We start from the raw sequence: 21,910 nt of genomic DNA, 5'->3' as shown, positions 1-21,910 counted from the left end.
GCTCCTCTCTGACTGAACGCGAGTGACAGCCGAACACTGACGTAATGCTCTTCTTTTCACTAATTTTACGCGAGGGACAGCCGAGCGCTGACGTACTGCTCGTCCCATCACTGATTGAACGCGAGTATCAGCAGAATGCGGAAGTAGCGCTCGTCCCATCACTGATTGAGCACGTGTCATCAAATGCTGACATAGCGCTCGGCTCCTCTCTGATTGAACGCGAGTGACAGCCGAAAACTGACGTAGTGCTCTTCTTTTAATTTAACGCAAGGGACAGCCGAGCGCTGACGTACTGCTCGTCCCATCACTGATTGAACGCGAGTATCAGCAGAATGCTGAAGTAGCGCTCGTCCCATCACTGATTGAGCACGTTTGTCAGCAAGATGCTGAGGTAGCGCTCGGCTCCTCTCTGATTGAACGCGAGTGACAGCCGAACACTGACGTAATGCTCTTCTTTTCACTAATTTTACGCGAGGGACAGCCGAGCGCTGACGTACTGCTCGTCCCATCACTGATTGAACGCGAGTATCAGCAGAATGCTGAAGTAGCGCTCGTCCCATCACTGATTGAGCACGTGTCAGCAAATGCTGACATAGCGCTCGGCTCCTCTCTGATTGAACGCGAGTGACAGCCGAACACTGACGTAATGCTCTTCTTTTCACTAATTTTACGCGAGGGACAGCCGAGCGCTGACGTACTGCTCGTCCCATCACTGATTGAACGCGAGTATCAGCAGAATGCTGAAGTAGCGCTCGTCCCATCACTGATTGAGCACGTGTCATCAAATGCTGACATAGCGCTCGGCTCCTCTCTGATTGAACGCGAGTGACAGCCGAACACTGACGTAATGCTCTTCTTTTCACTAATTTTACGCGAGGGACAGCCGAGCGCTGACGTACTGCTCGTCCCATCACTGATTGAACGCGAGTATCAGCAGAATGCTGAAGTAGCGCTCGTCCCATCACTGATTGAGCACGTGTCAGCAAATGCTGACGTAGCGCTCGGCTCCTCTCTGATTGAACGCGAGTGACAGCCGAACACTGACGTAATGCTCTTCTTTTCACTAATTTTACGCGAGGGACAGCCGAGCGCTGACGTACTGCTCGTCCCATCACTGATTGAACGCGAGTATCAGCAGAATGCTGAAGTAGCGCTCGTCCCATCACTGATTGAGCACGTGTCAGCAAATGCTAACGTAGCGCTCGGCTCCTCTCTGACTGAACGCGAGTGACAGCCGAACACTGACGTAATGCTCTTCCTTTCTCTAATTTTACGCGAGGGACAGCCGAGCGCTGACGTACTGTTCGTCCCATCACTGATTGAACGCGAGTATCAGCAGAATGCTGAAGTAGCGCTCTTCCCATCACTGATTGAGCACGTGTGTCAGCAAGATGCTGACGTAGCGCTCGGCTCCTCTCTGACTGAACGCGAGTGACAGCCGAACACTGACGTAATGCTCTTCTTTTCACTAATTTTACGCGAGGGACAGCCGAGCGCTGACGTACTGCTCGTCCCATCACTGATTGAACGCGAGTATCAGCAGAATGCTGAAGTAGCGCTCGTCCCATCACTGATTGAGCACGTGTCAGCAAATGCTGACATAGCGCTCGGCTCCTCTCTGATTGAACGTAAGTGGCAGCCGAACACTGACGTAGTGCTCTCCTTTTCACTAATTTAACGCGAGGGAGAGCCGAACGCTGACGTACTGCTCGTCCCATCACTGATTGAACGCGAGTATCAGCAGAATGCTGAACTAGAGCTCGTCTTATCACTGATTGAGCACGTGTGTCAGCAGGATGCTGAAGTAGCGCTCGGCTCCTCTCTGACTGAACGCGAGTGATAGCCGAACACTGACTTAGTGCTCTTCTTTTCAATAATTTAACGCGAGTGACAGCCGAACCGAAACAGGCCGTTTCCTGAGCCGACACCGAGAACCCGAGCTGCATGCGGAAGTGCAATCAACTAGTTTGTTCCGAAAAAAAAAATATGCTCCATCTATGAGGAAAACGCCCCGTGTATATCGCAGGTAGAAGAGCCCATGCATTTCCTATGGGAACGTTTTGGTCCTTACTCTCATCAATTACTGAACCTATAAGGAGCGCAAGTTCGTCTGCTCCTAGCACAGGGGTTGCGATGACGTGAGACCACCGAGCTCTTTTGGCTGATTGAAAAATGAATTGGCGCTAGACCTCAAGGTATCTAACATCGAGGTCTACCCACGATCCTTCGAACCAAAGCCAATCAGAACTCGGTGGTGTTCTGACGTCACTGAAATTGCAGCGCGAGAAGCAAGCGACTTGCTTTCCGCATTGGCGCTGGAGGAGTTGTAATCGAAAGATAATTAAAAAGAAAGAAAATAACAGGTTCAGAGAATTACATTTTTCGGTTTTCCGTTTATTATTGTTTTACAGTCCAAGTCTTAGAAAAAAAGGCAATTGTTTTAGCTTTTTTTTTCAAGCGTCCCATAAATTAATTTCATTGATAAATACGAAATCTACTACTGTGTTTGAGTGTAAACTCTCTTTGTGAATTTGTATTTTCTAACAGAATTACTCGATGCATTGTCGTTACGAAAGTAGTGGAGGAAGTCCCCCTTTTGCCATGCTAGGGTGGTAAAAGCAGAGGTAACACAAATCGTGATGTGTTTGTGTGGAGAAACTGTGCACACACGTGGAAACTGGATGGCGCCAATGGTAGCTGCGTGCAGTCTTCGCCGGAAGCAATGGAAATGCCACGTTCTCAGAGCCTGTCGGAGTGGGAGACGGAGCAAACGGAGGGAATCAGAACAATTAATACGCTGAAGTACCGAGCACGCTCTGGCGCCAGCTATCAGCAAAAGAGGACCAAACAGGCTAACATACCTCAACCCGTTGTTACTGTTGAGGCAGAGTGAGCACTGCTCTGCTTTTCTCTCGGTCTTTCTTGCGGTCTTTTTCTGTGGAAGGCCGGAGCGTGCTGATTTTACGGAGCTGAGCGCCGTTGTATGTCTCGCGTTGTATGCAGACCGTTGTATGCAGTCCGGCGGAGTGACCGAGCGGAACATAACATTCTCGTTCTGCTCCTCAGAAAAAACGAAGAAACCGGGCCAGACCATCGACACTACGGCTGCAACATCACCACAGCCGTACGACACACCGCACGACCGGGCGACAGGCGGCTGATAACCGGCAACGCCTACCAGACAGCGCGGGACATCGCCCATATAAGCAAAGAGCAGACTGGGAGCCAGCGCAGTCCGGCGGAGTGACCGAGCGGAACATAACATTCTCGTTCTGCTCCTCAGAAAAAACGAAGAAACCGGGCCAGACCATCGACACTACGGCTGCAACATCACCACAGCCGTACGACACACCGCACGACCGGGCGACAGGCGGCTGATAACCGGCAACGCCTACCAGACAGCGCGGGACATCGCCCATATAAGCAAAGAGCAGACTGGGAGCCAGCGCAGTCCGGCGGAGTGACCGAGCGGAACATAACATTCTCGTTCTGCTCCTCAGAAAAAAACGAAGAAACCGGGCCAGACCATCGGCACTACGGCTGCAACATCACCACAGCCGTACGACACACCGCACGACCGGGCGACAGGCGGCTGATAACGGGCAACGCCTACCAGACAGCGCGGGACATCGCCCATATAAGCAAACAGCAGACTGGGAACCAGCGCAGTCCGGCGGAGTGACCGAGCGGAACATAACATTCTTGTTCTGCTCCTCAGGTGCGTGCATTTCCTTTTTTTTTTTTTTCTTGCACTGTACACTCCGCTGGACTGCGCTCTCCCCTACTGAGTTATGTCTGACATCGAAGAGAATGTTTGCTTAGCATGTATGAAAGAAGTTGCGGGTGATAATCCAGTGTTAAAATGCACAAAGTGTAACAACGTGTACCATATTGGGAAGTGCTCGGTGTCACCAAAAAGGCCAAGAATGCAGTAAATTTGCTGACTTGGCTGTGTACAACTTGTAAGCTCAACACCCAACGTCAAAGACAGCAGGGGGATGACCAGATTGCACAGGTCACTGCGGAAGCTTCAGATCACGGGCAAGCGGCTATAATGGCACAAATAATGCAGACAAACAAAAAGATGACTGAGGTTTTAACTAGGATTGAAAACATCGAAAAAAAGCTGAATCTGCAGTCTGCGCAACACGACACTACGATCCAAAAACTAGATAATCAGGAGAAAACCATTGAATCTATAGAAACATTAGCGAACTTGCTATCTGAACAGTACGACGATTTGATAAAAAAGATGGACTCACTAACAACTGTCACGAACGACCTAAGGAAAAGAACAAAGGAGATTGAACAGCTTGCATTTAACAATGACGCGCGGATAAAAGACCTAGAGTGGGCAGTTGAAAATATGGAGCAATATTCACGAAGAAGAAACATTGAAATTCGTGGGATTTCCCCACACGTGCACGAAGACCTGCCAGAAATTCTGAAAAACCTAGCAGCGAGGCTCGACCTACCTTTTCCAGAGCCAGATAAGATCGAAGCCATGCACAGACTAAGAGCGAGAGATGATAAGATTGCCCCGATCATTGTCCGATTCAACGACCAATCGGAGAGAGACCGGTGGGTCAGCAAGCGTACCGCGCTAAAGGTTGATCATATCTTCATCAATGAGAACCTGACAAAGCTGCAGAAATGGCTGTTCTCGAACGCAAAGGAATGTGCAAGGGAAAAGGGATACAGCTTTGTTTGGATGAGAAATGGAAAAATACTGGTCAGACAAAGGGCAGGATCGGCAGTGATACGTATCGACAGGGAAGATGACTTGAACAAAATCCGATAAAATGGCCACATGTAGCACACTTAACGACTGGAATATATGTGTAAAAATATAGTAGCGAAAGAGGGAAAGGAGGAAGAACAGCTTCTACATGTCATTCAAATTAACATCAGAAGCATTAAAAAGCATTGGGATGAACTTAATGTATCCCTTGCTAGTTCGCTTCAAGATATCGATGTAATAATACTAACTGAAGTCAACATTGAGGCCAAAGCACCGTTACTGTTTCATATAGATGGATTTAATTCAATTTCAATACGTCGAGAGGGCAGAAAGGGGGGAGGAATATTAGCTTACATAAAAAATGATTGGTCTGCAGATCGTGCTGAGGTGTTTATGAATCATGCAGAAGTTCTTGTCTTTACTGTTCACAGGCCTGAAGTGTCATTTACGGTAGGTCCGTTCTACAGACCACCCAGTGGTAATCTAAACTTATTCTACGATGAGTTCGTAAAACTCTTGAACACCTTTAATAATAATGACCATGTCGTATTAGCTGGCGATTTCAATATCGATGTTATGTGCCGCAGCAAAACCGGAGTAGAAGAATATCTTGATATATTATCGAACTACGGGTTGGAAAATATGATTGACGGTTGCACACGGGAAGAATACTTAGGTGATAAAGTAACAAAAGCTTGTATTGACCATATAATAGTGCGTACTTGTACCATAAAGTTTGTAGCGGCAGTAATACAACAAAAAGTAGCCAATCACTACTTTGTCGCTCTAAAGGTTGTGCGTGAGGTCGAAACCAAAAGCCCGCCGGGAAAACAATACAAAGAAATTCTAGATAATAAAAAAATAGACAGCAAAATCAAAGGTTATAACTGGAACGCTTTACTGCACCTAGACCACCTAAACCTTTACAAAAGAGTGATAGAAATATTCAAAGGAATATATGACAGCTCTATTAAAAAAACAAGACTAGAAAAGCGGAAGCCGGGAGCTGTCTGGATTAACGACGAAATACTGGAACTAACTTATGAAAAAAGTAGACTTTGGAATAGATGTAAACAAAACCCCCAAGATGCAACACTAAAGGAAGAGTTCAGGCAGATACGTAATAGAGTGACTGCTAAGATTAGACTGGCAAAGAAGAAATTTCATGTGACACAACTCCGAAATTCTGGGAAAGACCTAAGGAAAACGTGGAATATTGTAAATCAAATAATGGGAAAACCACCTAAAGACAGCGTTGACGAATGTATAAAAAATGAAAGCCGTTTACAACTCCCTGTAACACCGAATTGGAGCGCAGCTCTTGAGGAGGAGGAGGGAAGGGTACTTAGGCCTCACCTGTTCTCGGGGCGGGGGGGGGGGGGGGGGGGTCATGTGACCTTGGGGGGTCACGTGACCCCCCAGAAAAATTTTTCCGCTAGATTTAGCCGGGATTTTTTTCCGCTAGATTTAGCGGGGAAATTTTTCCGCTAGATTTAGCGGGAACTTTTTCCGCTAGATTTAGCAGGAAATTTTTCCCGCTAGATTTAGCGGGGAAATTTTTCAGCTAGATTTAGCGGGGAATTTTTCCCGCTAGATTTAGCGGGGAAATTTTTCCGCCAGATTTAGCGGGGAATTTTTTTCCGCTAAATCTAGAGGGGAAATTTTTCCGCTAGATTTAGCGGGGAAATTTTTCCGCTAAATCTAGCGGGGAAATTTTTCCGCTAAATTTACCGGGGAACTTTTTCCGCTAGATTTAGCGGGGAATTTTTCCCGCTAGATTTAGCGGAGATTTTTTCCGCTAAATTTTTCCGCTAATTTAGCGGGAAAATTTTTCCGCTAGATTTAGCGGGGAATTTTCTCCGCTAAATCTAGCGGGGAAAATTTTCCGCTAAATTTAGCGGAGAAATTTTTCCGCTAGATTTGACGGGGAATTTTTCCGCAAGATTTAGCTTGAAATTTTTCCCGCTAGATTTAGCGGGGAAATTTTTCGGCTAGATCTAGCGGGGAAATTTACCCATAATGCACCACGCGGTTACGCCGACGCCGACGGCGACGCCGACGGCGACGCCAACGGCGACGCCGACGCCGCTCAAGCCGGAAACGGGCGCCTAAGAGCTGCGCTCTAAAAAAAACTTTGGGGTCACCGATTACTTTACCCTCAGTAACAATTTCAATAATTACTTCGCTAAAGTTGTACAAGACTTGCGTCGGCCAGTACACAATACCACAGAGACTGCAAAGCCTCTGTCGAATGTATCGAACTCGGCATACTTGCCACTAATAACAGATACAGACTTAGAAGATATAATTAACAGCATGTCAATCGTAAAGCCAGCGGGATATGACCAACTAAGACCACGAGATATAAAAGTAAACTATAACAACTTAAAACATGTCTTGCTGGCGGTAATAAATGGAATATTGGAGACAGGAATTATACCGGATAACCTTAAAGTTGCGATAGTTCGCCCTATTTATAAAAAAGGAGGGAAAAAGGAATTAGGCAACTACAGGCCAATCGCTCTCATGTCCGTTATCTCGCAGATAATGGAAAAACTTGTTTTAAAAATAATGACCTCCTTTTGTGACAAATATTCACTAATTAGTAGCACCCAGTATGGCTTTCGGAAACAATTAAGTACTACGCTTTTACTTGAAGACATGACAGATTACATGAATGAAAAAATAGATTCTAATAATGTAGTACTTGCAATATTTCTTGACCTGACAAAGTCATTTGACACAATTGACCATTCCATATTACTACATAAATTAGAAAACCTTGGCTTTCGAGGGCATTTCCTAGACTTATTTAAAAATTAAATTTCCAACCGGGCGCAACGAGTTAAGATAGGGAAATGCATCAGTGACGCTGTGCACACAACTTGCGGTGTGCCGCAGGAATCCGTTTTAGGCCCTATGCTTTTCAACATCTACATGAACGATCTAGCTTTATTACCTCTGAAATCTAACCTCTATCAATACGCTGGCGATACTGCATTAGTCCTGGCAAATGAAAATTATGATACGGCAGTCAAAATCATGCAGAGTGATATCAATAAAGTAATGAACTGGCTTTCTAAAAGCTCTATATTTGTTAACATTAAAAAAACACAACTAATGTGCTTTCGAACGCACCAAAGGCGTATTAACCTTACAAAACCCATCTTCTTGCATACAAGTCAATGCACCCAGTGCTGTTGTACGCCACTTTCATATACCGCTCACGCAAAATATCTAGGCATGTATTTTGACGAGCATCTGTCTTGGAATTCCCATGTACAGCATCTAATAAATCACTTGCAAACAATATCATCCTAATTATACAGATTACGGAACGCCGCGGATATTAGCCTAAGACGATTAATTTATCAAATGTTAGCAGAGTCAAAACTAAGATACGGGATTACTATCTATGCCATCCTGCTCCAACTTGAAAAAACAAAGAATAAATAAGTTATTGAAAAGGATGGTGCGGAACATCGCGTATGGAACCAAACTCGAAAATACTGTGTTTGAAAATCAGCTGTCAGAACTTGACCTATTGACAGTAAATAAACTGCGCACATTTGTCATTCTAACAAATCATTACTTCACATCCGAGTTCAAAATAAAAACCATCAAACAAAGGCAACTGAGAAAAACGGAAAAGTTTCAGATACCAAAAATATACACTAACTATGGAACTAGGTTCCGTAAATTTTATGTACCCCCATATTTCAACCAACTTCTTGAAAATTTACTCAATCTCCACTCTTTAAAATCTGTAAAAAAGGAAATGAGGAAATTTTGTATACAGGAAACTGAAGGCTAACTGGTCGTTCTCGTGAACTCACCTTTTTTTTTTTTTCTACTACGTATTTTTGTGCTCTTGAATTCCCTAAGTACGATACTGCACTTACTTGTAGATTACTACCTTGACCAAATGTGTTTTATTTTTTTTTATTGACATTGTGTATCTTTCCTTTGCGATACCTTATGCTTGCTTTCGTCGTTTCTGGGTGTCATGACTGCTCTTTTGTTGTTTGTGAGTATTTGGCACACGCTAGTTTCTTAGTACTGTAGACGTGATGTCTAAATTGTAACGAATATGTTTTGTCTTTACTTTGTTTCCTTAGGGCTTCAACATTGAATAGATGTTTGAAGAAAATGTTTGTAGGATTGTAAAAACCGAGTACCCCGTGTAAAACTACTTATTGTCTTAGTGGACTGCCCGTTCTCACGCACAAGCACGCAAGTGCTTTTGTGAGGCGGTTTTTTTGTACCTTGATGCGCATCTGTGAATAAACTATTAATATTATTATTATTAACAATGATATCCCCCCTTACCCTCTTTTGCGGGGAGCAACACTAAACCCCTCGAAGACGACGTTCGTGTGGCGCTGGTGTCCTATCAATGAGAAGGCGAGCACTGCGTCAGTGTTCGACTGGCAGTCGGCTTATCGACTTCCTTCCCTGGTTGGGTGACGGAAACGGTTACGTGCCAGTCATTTATAAGGAAGCTGACAGCGCGATGCGGAGCATCTTAATATCAGTACGAGTCCACGAGATTGCGATCGACAAGAACGCCGAAGAAGGAATCCCAAAGCAAGAAGCGAGACAGTCACAATAGCTTAAAGGGCCCCTGAAAAGAAAAAGAAAAAGTATTTTTTTTTTAAACCGTCTGGTAGGGACACGCGTGTCTAAAAATAAATTTTACGTGAAAAAAAAAAAAATAGAGCAGTACTGGTGGCGCGGGATGCGATTACACTCTAAAAAAAGCCCGTGAGTCTGCTTTCCCGCACAACACTCGGAGAGCCAATCGCCGCAACTTACGGAGGCAGCTCAGCGAATGACGATGTTGAAACATATGTTTAGACCAAAAAACGCAGTCTGAGTGGTGAAATTAAGCAATGCAAGCGTGACGTTTTGCATTGCTTAATGTCACAACTCAGACTGCATCTTTTGGTCTAAACAGATGTTTCGGCATCGTCATTGGCTGAGCTGCCTCCGTAGGTTGCGCTGATTGGCTCCCCGAGTGTTGTGCGTGAAAGTAGACACACAAACATTTTTTAGAGTGTAAGTCGGCAGTCAGCTCCTTTCCACTTTTTATCTCTCGAGGCATTTCGGGCGCGTGGACGAGAGGTGGATCGGCTTCGCCTTCGCGACCGAGATGGCCCTTGCGGAATGACCCGTGACGTCATGGACTTCGCGCGCAGAATTTCAAAAAATATCTCAGCGTCAATATTGCTCTAAAGATTTTTTTTTTTTTTACGTAAAATTAATTTTTATACACGCGTGTCCCAACCAGACTGTTAAAAAAATTTTTTTTTTCTTCTTTTTAGGGGCCCTTTAAGAAACGCTTTAGTTATCAGTGACTACGCGAAGTGTTTTCGTCGATTTATTGTTGTCGCGGTGCGTTGAAGGCTCCGCGCGCTCAAAACTTGTGCATCGCTTCTGTTTGCAGATGAATAACAAGAACATGATGACCTTTCATCGCGAATTTGTGTCTGTAGTCACGCAGCCAATTGACGACGACTTCCAGAAGCTCGTTGTTGGGTTTCCCGACGGCGCCAACGTCCTTGCAGCCTACCCAGAGATCGCCGACAACGACTGTCCTGTAAGCCAGCAGCCGCATTGCCTTACGGCGTTTCAGTGTCCTGTAAGCCGACAGCCGTTTGAGAGAGCGTGATCGTGCACCACCCACCACAAAACGTCAGCTCAATTTGCTCAATGTCAGGGCGCCGATTGAGTGCAACTTTGCGCCAGCCTTCGCGGTATGCCGTCTTCCAATGAATGCATCGCGTTGGCATAACGACAGGCGAAATGTAATGACGTTTTTTTTTTCTAACCACCGGTAGCGCGTTGACATTTTTTTTATTTTTTACGTCAGCAGAAGGATCGGTAGCGCCGCCTCTCTGCCGCCTGGCAGAGAGGCGGCGCTAGCGGTCCTTATGCGGCCGGCAACGCCTTATTTACAAGCACTAGCTATGCGTGGCGCAAGCTGCTACCCGAATTAAAGGGTTCAGCCGTATGCATCCATCAATCTATCCCACGTATCCATTCATCCGGCCAGGCGTGAGAAGTGCACTCCTTTTTCGGATCACCTCCCAGCCCACGTTTTGGCCATCTTATTCTGACACGCCATAACTCTATTACACAGGACGGCTCTCACCTTGATGCGCCGTCGAATCATGCTACAGAATGAAACAGCCTATTTTCTTTGTGACTTTTAAGCTTCCACAAACTCAAAAGCATGTTTCTCAAGTTTGTAATTACACTAGAAAAAATTAAACAAAACTATTTTGCTTATGACCACGCTCCCCGTGAAGCCTGTTTTTCGGAAAATCAAAAATAAGATGCGCCTGGGGCCTATTGCGGTCTTTATTTTTCCAAAAGCATCTGACAGTGGGAGCTCCATCTGCATTATAAAAATTGTTACTCTCCCCCCCCCCCCTCCCCCAAGCACCACGTAAAATTAATATGCCACATCAGTCGATAGTTTTGCTGTTTTTGGGCAAATTTAAGCTTCATAAAAAGATGACTGCTGCTCAGTTCCTTATCTACCTATTTACGCACGCAGATGTGAAAAGTACGTCCACCACATAGTTTTTACCTTTCCCTAAAATAAAAAATTACTCTTTGAAGTAGGTGATTTACGCAGTAAGTAAACTGAGGGCCCGATAAAACTAAACACACTGCACACCGCTAATATATAGGTTTTCAAGACTAAGATTATCCACGCCCGTTCGAGGGCTGCCGGCGATTTCAAACAACTAGAGCGAATTTAGTTTTTGGGGGGCTAGAGTTGGTGCGACACGATTTGCATTCGGCCCAAGTTGTAAGCTAACGGCCATCGCTTTATTCGCACCACACACCGAGTTCCAATGATCTGGCATTGATCCGTTTCATTGATTGCGACCGTCGACACTGCAGTCGGTGACAGGTTCAGAAGCCAGTCGGTGATCCAGCGCTAGCTTTCTGCCCTTGTTAGCACTGGGTCGTAGTCGCGGCAAAAGCCCTCCGAAAGGCAACGAGTACGTGACGGAGGCGGAGCATTGCTGGGTTCTTATTTCCTTGCCGACTACAGGCAAACTACAAACCAATATTGTTCATTGACAAAAAAAGAAAAAAATTTGTTACTTTCTTTGCAGTCTTTCGCAGCCTTCTATGTTCTTTGAAGACTCGTTGATGGCCATCAAATGTCAAAAAGGCGTCTGACAAGGTGGTTTTTGTCATGTTTACGAGCACTGTTGATGGTTTGTTTATTCAGTCGGGCAATCAAATTGTAATCGGCAGGGCTGCTTCGTCGGTTCGCTTCGAAACTAACTTGTTCTTTCTCCTTCAAGGTGGAGCCGGGATGCCAGCTCCCTTTGGCGATGGAAACTGTGGCGAAGACCATTGGGGACAAGCTCGAGAAAGGCACATACAGGACCACAGAATTCTTCACGACCAAATTTATTTTCTCCAACACGTCCAAGGTGAACTCGCGTTTTTTGCCTTAAGTTATATGAACAATATGGACTCGAAAAAATGTTAGGTAAAAGCTTCTAACGATGACGATAATAATCCCTGGAGTTATTCTTAGTTATCGTGCCCTGCTCGCTGCACCTTCGCATGAATTGGCATTAAAGCTTGTCGCGTACACCCTTGCTGAGCAGTTTCCATGGACCAAGTGAGCCCACCGAATGTCCTGACACACGCAACATTCCACCTGAAAGCGAAATATGGGACGGGAGACCGAAAAAGTGATACAGATTTATTCGCCGATCCCATTTAAAATATACTTCGTTTTACGATTGTTTACATGCATCCATTTTCAAGGTAAACAGCATCATACATTATGGCGCGGCTTCCGGTTCTTGGGTGGTGTCTCTGTTTTTCTTATGGGGCGCGATTACGAGCGCGTATTATCGGAGTTTGCCTCTGAATGATCGAGCTTGCAACAGGGAAGAAAAATGAACGAGTTGAAGCGATCCTACATTCATTGACCCGCGTTCGATCCAACAAAGGCATTTTTGGCAAACCTTTACCGTGTTCCACGTACCGCACTACCGGAGCCTTTGAAGCTTTTAAGCGCGCGCCCCGCGGCCACGGTATCACTCTGGCGCGAAAAGCATGCTTTGAAGGCTCCGGTAGTGCGGTACACGGTAACAGTTTGCTAAAAGTCAGTATTACTGCAGAGGCTGCGTGGGTACCCTTAAGTATCCTGGCCCGAAAAGCCGTATCGTGAGACTACTTTAGGCGGAGCTATGTTGAGGTACGGCCAAGAGTTATGACCGATTCACGCAGCTGCCCTTGACCACGTTCTGACGGGTTGGGACCGTGAGTTGCCGGGATATCCGTGGTTCGTATGCCGCATGCAAGGTGACACCCGGTGACTCGCGGTTGTAACTCAGCGTAAGGTCTTATAACGTCTAGTGAAATGCACCTAACATATGTGAATGGGCCTTTATCCATGCTTCGTACGAAGCACGGCATCATGGCAGTCAATTAAATAATTAGCTTGACAGGCACCATACGAAGTACGAATACTGTAACTTGAGTAGTGTATCGGCGTAATGTAATCAAGCGCTCTCGAACGCTGCTGCGTCAATTCAGGCTTGCCAGTCGAGAAACGCGCAGAGCGTGCGAAGGCTCGTAAAGACGCCTGCCGGAAACAAGTATAGCGAGGAGTACGATGGATGAATTCTTGCGGAACAGTCTGGACCTGTCTTTTCCGGCACTTTGCGCTACAGGCTAAGTCACTTTTAAAGTTTTGTTTTCTCCACAATTTAGAGCGGCCTATCAGAATAAACCGGACATATTGAACCAGAATAAACCGGACATAATGAACCCAAGTAAAATTGAAGAGACATCATATTTTTTTCTTAGAAACTCCACGTTAATTAAGTAATTTAATATGCTAATAAAAACCTCTTGGCCTGGCGGACTCGGCGTCCTATTTCGTCGATAAATAGCTCATCGACACACGTTTTAAACTCGATGGTTAGCCACGGTTCATCGACGCGGCTGCGTACGGCGACAAGAGCGATATTTATCACGCGGAAAAGAAAAATTGCTCGTGAGTGTTGGTTCACGGCTTCTCGCATTCGAGTAAAGCATCGGTATAGGCACAATGCCGGGCATTTCGGTGGAATTTAACTTTGCGCAGCAACACCCAGAACAATCTGACACAGCGTAAAATCCTATAAATAACAGCACGTTCACTCCGAAACCGGAAAGCGTTTTGGCAGCGAGGTGCCCAGATGAGGTGAAAGCCTGAAATAGCCAAAAAGGGGTCTAAAACAAAGAGGGAGTCTTCCGCAAAATATAGTAACACGTGCTCCCGCTGTATTGAGTCAACTTAGCCAGAGCTGTATAAGTGTTAACATTTGCTCTTTACCGTACATCAGGCAAAAGTAACTACGCAACTGCAAACCCCCACAAGGCATATCCCTATCAAAACCGAGAAGAGCGAGCTTCCGGCGCTCATATCCGGTGTCCCAGCTCCGATATTATTCTTAGGATACGTAACATCCGTCTCGTCATTCGCTCTGCTCCTTCCGTAAATTGCTGATTGGGTTTCCAGTTTCTCAGTGAGAAAGGAGACATGCAGGGACCCCTTTCCATCGTGTATTTTGTATCTTTTGGCAGAGTCTGTTGCTGGCCAGCGGGAAGTGCGGCCAGTGCGCCCGGTTTATCATTCGATCCGTCGCCAAAGTGCAAGGGATACAAGAGTTCCTCAAAATTGGCGAGTGGACCCCCGCCGTTGGGCTAAAGATGACCCACAAGCAATTTTTTCCCGGAATCATGGGCAACCTCGGGGGAATCAGGCTGACTATCGGCGTCATCAACGTAAGCATGGAGTCAATATTACCCCAGTGGAAATGGAGCGTGCTGGAAAAGTTACGGTGTAAGAGGAAAAGTACAAGAATGATAATGGTGTCGTCCTGTCCTCGTCATTTATGTAACTCTCCTCTAACACCGTAATATTACCCTATTTACTCGATATACAGCGTCTACACCAAAAGCGCGTTGAAGGGCAACTCTAATACATTTGGGCTCGATTTTAGGGTTGCGACGGTTGTTAGCGAAAAGAATGTCCTTCAATTGCGAGATTTTTTTTTTTTTTCAGCTTTTGTGTAGTTTTGTGGATATTCTACCTCAAAGTTTTGTTTCGAAGGTCGACGGCGAAGCCGAAACTTGCGGCTCGAACAGGATGGCAACGAGCAGAACGTAAGGGCGCAAGTGAGCTGGTGTACGATGGCATCCTTTGAGATCAGCTTCATGGTCATAGTGTGAAGCAAAGTTCGTATTGCGGTACCGCAAAACGAACGACTGGCCTAGTCGTAGGAGCAGTTCTGATGAGTCAAGTACGATGCTACGGCTGTTTTACCACGTTCCTTTTCTGATATAAAACATCATCTGTAGCAAATATTAATACACATTCATAAAGTTCCCTGTTAAAGAGCGAGTTTGCCACGATGAACTCATGTTCAGAACGAGCCCCACTAATCTTCAGAGAACAAGAATCTTGGTGGTGCGCAATGCATGCTTTCAGAACCGCTGTGAAAGCTAATCGTAAGCTCGCGCCGGACAGGAACGGATTAAACTATAGACCTCCTGCGTTCCCCAGGGGGTGCTGCGAAAAGGGACTTGTTAGTCCTTGTTTTGGGTAGTACAAACTTTAGCATCTCAAACTGTCACGCATGCAGAAGCGTGCCTGCTTTGGTCCCAAGCGCGAGATCACGATGAATATACAAATAAACAACAAAAAATCGAACGCCGTCAAAGCTAAGACGCTAAGAGCGTGAGCCAAGAACTGGTGTTTCACGCGTTCCAAAGTAGACATGACAAAGAAAAAGAAGAATTAAAGCGTCGTGTCACAGGTGTTTTGACGTCACCACCCAGAGATAAGAGACGCGAACCCTAGCGGTGGTGTCCTGAATTTGGCGCTTTTGATTGTCTTGCGGCGTTGAGTCTGGCCGATTTCTGGCGTCCAAAGGTGTTTTTTCGTTCTTCAGCACCAGACAGAATTAAAAAAAGCTCAACCAACGTGCCATAAGTAGTGCGAGGCTCAATCAGGTCAGCTTGTACTAGCCAAAATGAGGGCGCTACAGTTTGTTCCAAGCTTCAGCGCAGGAGGCCTATGGGCGCCAGCGAATGCCATCTTCTGCACCACGACGCGCTTGATCGAGCAGGGAGTCGATAATCTTCGTGCATGCGCGATCGCCTAAGAACACTTACAAACTACGACAGTTGAAACATAACATACCAAGCAGAAATTGTCCTCTGGGGCGGCTGAAAATGCAGCAGAAAAACATGGCGAAAGAAGTGGCAGTACGAACAAGAAACGTCCTTGAAAACAAAGTTGACACAGGGCACAAGGCTGCTTAACAAACAGCCAACCCGCTGAATGCCCGCTGAGAAGCTGGTGGTTGCAGTTGTGGATTTTCGGTAGTTCTGGGATTGCAACGCGTGTCGCGAGAAGAAGAAAGAAGATGTTGGTCGGAGAAAGCACGATTGCGAGGACGATACCATCGAACAGACCTTCCCTGCATATCCTGTAAATATCCCGCAGTTTATTAAATATAAGTTGTTTTGTTTAGAGAACGATTCCAGGATTAATCCCCAAATGGTGCCGAAACCCGGGACAGAAGACCGAGAACGTACAGGGTAAGCGGAATTCTAAACGTTGCCGATCAGAATAACACTACAGTGAGACATGGATCGACTAGAGGGGAAGTGTGCCGTCCGACGAGTGTAAAATACTTGAGTGATCAACGAGGCCACTGCCGTTCTGGAAACTGCAAACGTGGCCGCACTTACATCACTCTTCGAACGGTTAACTACAAGCACCAACGAGCCTCGACAAACCAACATCGAGATCGAAGAGCATGTCGGTGATGGAGACCTTGTTACCGAATACACCACAATAGTCGAGTACGATGACGAAATTACCCGTATGATCGCTGTGTTCTGCAGCGCGAGCTTTCGCTCCACGTGCTCCGAGCTGGTGTGCGCTAGACCACTCGGCCTCCGATGCCCAAATGCATCGGTGCGCAAATTAAGATGCGCAAATGTACGAAATCCGCAGCTCGCGAACTTCACGCGCCCAGTGCTTGAAACCCACATTAAAGGGTGTGTAAAAATTGGTTACCCAACGAATCGCTCTGTGGTTTACAACGGAGGTGCAGCTAGGTGGTTTAAGTCTGGAGTGAAAATATTAGCGAATAAACTTACCTCGTTAAACAAAAACAAATATTAACCTGTTTCTGGCAATCTACGGCAGCATTTCGCAGACCGTGCCATAACGCGGTGCTCGCCGTCTTGTAAGACACGAGAGGATGCTGTGCCTCGACCGATCATCACCGTACAAAAATAGGGAACCTAAATGCCGGTTTTTGTATTTAATTTATCGTTCAAAATATCGCACATTAAAAATTGAGCTATCATCAACAATATAAAAGGGAGCAGTTCATGTTTCTTCTTTCCGATTTCACGACTCCCGCAACCTTCATTAAACCTTAAACTGTCAAACAGTACGCACTTGGCTTTCCAAACTTTCCGTTCTAGCTCTCGTCGGGGCCATAATATGTTCCGAAATTCGAAGGGACGTCAAAAATCGAGCAAGTATTTTTCCTTTCATATTGATGCCTATAGTACATTAGAAGAACGCGCGCCGGGCTGAATGAAGCGTAGTCAGAACTTTCGGAAGATCGCCTGTTAGCCGGCGCGTCCTCGAAGCTTCCGAGATCTTTCGGCAGCATTCCGCAGTCGGCACGCACCGTCTGCGAAATTCCGCCGTAGATTGCCCAAAACGTGATTTTTTTTTTTTTTTCGAACAAGATAGGTTTTTGATTTTTTGTTGTAAGCTTCCACCTGCTGTAGCCTATCTCTGTAGTAACTTGAAGCACGATGCGTTGAGAAAATGATTTTTGCGGACCGTCTAAATTGGGTTCCAAGTATTGGTGTACACGCTGTATATTAGGTACGTTAAAAAAGTGGTAGGCATTTAGTAGGCACGGTGTGACTTATTCGATCCCGAGATAATTTTAAGTTGTGCACTCTCAGTTACAATCGGACACGACTGCTACGTCGTCCTTCGGCTTGAATTTTGTTGCCATCATTGCGTCGGTTCGCGCTTGCCTTCGGGCTCGTGTTCAATCACACGTGCATGAAGCAACGGCTAAAATACGTAAACTGTCAATGTTGCTTAGGGTGGCCTTGGAAGGGGTCTATAGTGAGATACTGACGCAGTTCTTTGTTTCCACAGGATCCGCCGATGTCGGTTGTCGAAATGTCGCCGGACCGCAAGACCGTCAAGAACGTTACCGGCACAATGGCTGACATGGTTGAGGCGTTGGCAAAAGGACTTAACTTCACGTAACCGAATACTCTTTATAATCACACACAATATCGTACATTTCACGAGTCGAAGTTGAGACAATCGCACACCCTTATCGGCAGATAGGTGAGCTTCTGGTTTAGTCACCGCTTTATTCAGCTAATATGGTCACTTCCCAGGGTGGAAATTTGGCCATTTCACAGGGTGGAAATTTTGTCGAGACACCGCGTGTATGGCGCCGTTCAGGTACCGCCACCTCAAATGATTCCGCGGCACTACAGTCACTGACCGCTGAAAACACGAAGGGCATGGTTTATTAGATTCGCGCTCTCATTAATCGGTCTTCGACCTTATTATCGGCTGATGCAACTATCTCGTTGGCTGCAGAGTGGCACTCGGAGTGTCCTGCGCTTCTAAAGTTGTCGCTGACAATACAAATAAGCAAGGGCCACACATCTCCTCTTTCACGAAACACGTTCATGGTCAATCATTGAGATATTATTGTTTCCGCAATCAAAATGAAAAAAGAAAATATGCCTGCTAGTTTCTTTTCCCAAGAGCATTCAGAGACCCAATATACTTGTACAGTACGTGTCTGCCGCTCGGCGAAGGCAGAAAGACAAAACAAAATGAGCAGTCCTGCGTGAATCCACACTGCAGCCACAGCGATGGCTGGCACAACTTATCCGAGTCTAATATAGGATTTTAGTCAAGGAGGTTAGAATGGGCAGGATGTGGCGTCCGTAGTCTTCATATATGGAGCCAAGTGTAACGAAAGTAGGCTTGGCCACAAAATGTCCCCGCCGTCACTCGGTCAGTGAGACGATCCTTTTCCTGTGTGTTTTTTCTTCGACTAATTTCCCCATCTTTTACCACAGTCTTGGGTAATTTGTATCATGATCAGGAAACTCCGTTACTGGCGTCGCCATGTAAATATGGGGCAAACAATCGCGTTGCCATGACATTGCAGTGGCAACGCGGTTGTTTGCCCCATGTTTACATGCCGGCGTCCACTGAATCTGTGCCGAACAGGTGGTATTTGGAGCCCAACACTTGTCCCACTTGCCCGACTAGTAGGAAGTCGGCTGGTGGCGGATGCTGTCGACACCGCGCCGGAAGCACCGTCTAGAGCGAGTCGTCATAGCGCGGCTTTGGAAACCGAGCGTATCAGGCGTTGTAACCTGAAAATGGCACCGGGTTGAAAAAGCCGCACAAGCCCTGCTTCCACCTAATGCCCCTGAATAACAAAGGTAGCGACATCTTCTCCCTCCTCCCCTAACGCGGACACCTTTTATCTTTATGCTTTGCTTCTTTACAGCCGCGCGTCGACTGTAGCGCCGCCTGGAATGACCCGAGATAGCAGACGGCCTGCCTATACACCAACTCATGTTTACAAACAAACCGGAGCGCCCGGAGCGCCCCTAGCGGACGCCACCGGCGCCGCGCATGCGCGATGGGGGTGTGGGCAAGGAGCTCGCCGTCGCCCATAAACAAACCATTGAAATGCGATGTTGCGGGCGTCGGTGTGAGTCCTCCTGCCCTTTTTCGCGTTCGAATTGTTGGTTCTACGTCTTCCTGGCGATGTCCGACTATCTTGAGCGGCGTCAGCAAAATTACCGAGGCTCGTTCCACCGCAAAACTTCGCGTGAATAATGTGACATGTAGCGATTCATTCCGCGTGGACGCCGCAGATTGTACTCATTCGCATGATGAGATTTCGCTCGGAATTTTCAGTCGCGACGCCGCTCGGGCTGCAAAAGCGTGAACCGTAGCTGAGATGGTGACGACGATACTGAAAATCGCAAGCAGAATCCGACCAACTGAGTTAGGCATAACAAGTCGGTGTTGGTCACTGGTAACAATGACCAACATCTCCTTGTATCTACTGTTTACATCGAGCCTGCTTACCAACCTTCAAATTTAAGTCTTTTGAGGCCTGCACTCACTTCTTATCGCAAGTACCGGGCCAACATTTGGTCTACGGACCGGCGTCGTCTAAGAGAGTAGACGACAAGCATAAACGTTTGTAAGAGCAGACGACAATTCGAACAATCAGGAGGCCGTTTTAACTTGAAGACGCACCGAACGTAGTCCACAGGTGGTCCGCACAACTTGACAGTTTTCTGGCGTTCATGTTGGAACAAAACAAATAAATATGATGACCACAAGTATCCCTGAATTCAACCCAAAATGCTTCCCGCCCAAGCAATTGTTGTCCGACGGCGTCTGCTTTTCCCTTTTCACGGCACATATCCAGATTCTCGGACGAACTGAGCACGTGAAAACTGACCTTCAAACCTTTCTCGACACTTTTGGTACGGCCCCAGTCGCGGCGTTTTGACGAGAAGGCAGGTCTTTGTCTGGTTCCTTTCAAAACAACGCAGGAATACACGTCTGGCATGGGGACTTCTGCCCACAGCCTCAGACCGGAAGTGCGACCGACGCGCCAGCACCGCGCCGTGACGTCACAGAGATGAGTTCGTGTATACTTGAGTCAGAGCGCAGTCAAAGGCTGAAAGACACTCAAATACATACTCACAGGCTAAAAGCGCACTGTCACGGTCTCCCAGCCTCGAAGGATGCGCTCAAAGAAGGACGATGAAAGCCGTGACGTTGCACAGTCGGCGTCATTTGATCGGCGACATGAGCTCATAGCATGCACTGCACTCCGACAGCATAAGCATTCCTTCTCCCTCCCTCATGCACACTCTTATTGTTATCTTTTGCCCTTTCGCGCTCGCGCGTGGACAGTAGCGCCGCCTGGATCTGCCTAAGATAGCAGGCTGCATTCTTCAAAGGATGTCTCTACTTTTTCGTATAAAAGGGCTCTGCTTCCAGCAGGTCTTCGTTTCCCTCCTCCGTGATGAGAATGCGCATTCGCATCGAAATTTTTTTGGTGCATCCATCATATCGAATGCCTGCCGCGATAGCAGGTAGACGTAGCAGACCACAGTCCCGGAGCAGACGTAACATAAGACTCACGTAGCCGACCGCGCGGCGAGCAGACGATGGGAGCTTGGATGAGACAACACCTCCTGGAGAGCTTTCAAGCCTGCGCGTCACCTGACATGACGTCACATCCGGGAAGCCTGCACGGGCGCTGATTGGATGCGAGTGCCACGTCAGCGTTCGCCGTGGGACTCGTTTCCTATCATAGTCCCACGCGAACGCTGACGTGGCACTCGCACCCAATTAGTGCCCGTGCAGGCCTCCGGGACGTGACGTCCTGTCACGTGACGCGCAGGCTTGAAAGCTGCCTAAGTGGTGTTGGATGAGAGCGCGTCGGTGCGCAAGAGTGTCTGGGTAGAGTGTACTAGAAGGAACGAGTGGGGCCACCGGAGTGCTATTTTGGTACCTTCGGATGTGGAAAAAAATGGCTAATCCAAGCCACTTCGCTCGTAGCGCCCTCTAGGGCGCTACGAGCGAAGAGGTTTCGTTTAGCCGCTTTTTATGAAAAATGCTTTTCGTTCCAACGCCAAGCTTCACCGGCACACTGGATAGAAACGATAGAACGCCGGACTATATTTTTTTATACAACCTAGACGCCAGGCGTCACGTACTTAAAGGCACCGGGACCTGACTTGTCGTCACAACGCCATGCGACATCAGGACGACGTCTTGACGTCAACGTCGTCATCGACGTTGACAATGTGCGTTACACGACATAAAAGCTGCGTTCTGACGTCATATTGCGTTGACAACGACGACAATGTCAACTTTGACGTTGATGACGACGACGACACCGACGGGACGTCAAGATGATGGCGTCCTTGTCAATGCAATGTCATAAGGACGCTTGGTGTCAGTTTGTTGACGTCGTTGTCGACATGACGCAACTCGACGTCACGAAGATGTCCCGA

General features: G+C 46.9%; 1 protein-coding gene across 1 annotated transcript in view; it reads left to right on the top strand.

Annotated features, from left to right (window-relative positions):
* Positions 1-3,022: 3,022 nt before the first annotated feature.
* LOC8030656 (ionotropic receptor 93a) overlaps positions 3,023-21,910 on the top strand; it is a 41,992-nt gene continuing 23,104 nt past the window's right edge. The window contains exons 1-5 of the mRNA XM_042287125.1: positions 3,023-3,718; positions 10,188-10,340; positions 12,070-12,201; positions 14,357-14,557; positions 17,979-18,088. Of these exons, the coding sequence (XP_042143059.1) occupies positions 10,188-10,340; positions 12,070-12,201; positions 14,357-14,557; positions 17,979-18,088 (596 nt within the window). The 5' untranslated portion in view covers positions 3,023-3,718. The remainder of the gene's footprint in view (positions 3,719-10,187; positions 10,341-12,069; positions 12,202-14,356; positions 14,558-17,978; positions 18,089-21,910) is intronic.

This window comes from Ixodes scapularis, unplaced genomic scaffold (genome assembly GCF_016920785.2).
Source record: "Ixodes scapularis isolate PalLabHiFi unplaced genomic scaffold, ASM1692078v2 PGA_scaffold9__187_contigs__length_104089568, whole genome shotgun sequence".
Taxonomy (NCBI): domain Eukaryota; kingdom Metazoa; phylum Arthropoda; class Arachnida; order Ixodida; family Ixodidae; genus Ixodes; species Ixodes scapularis.
This window is presented reverse-complemented; position numbering and strand designations above follow the sequence as displayed.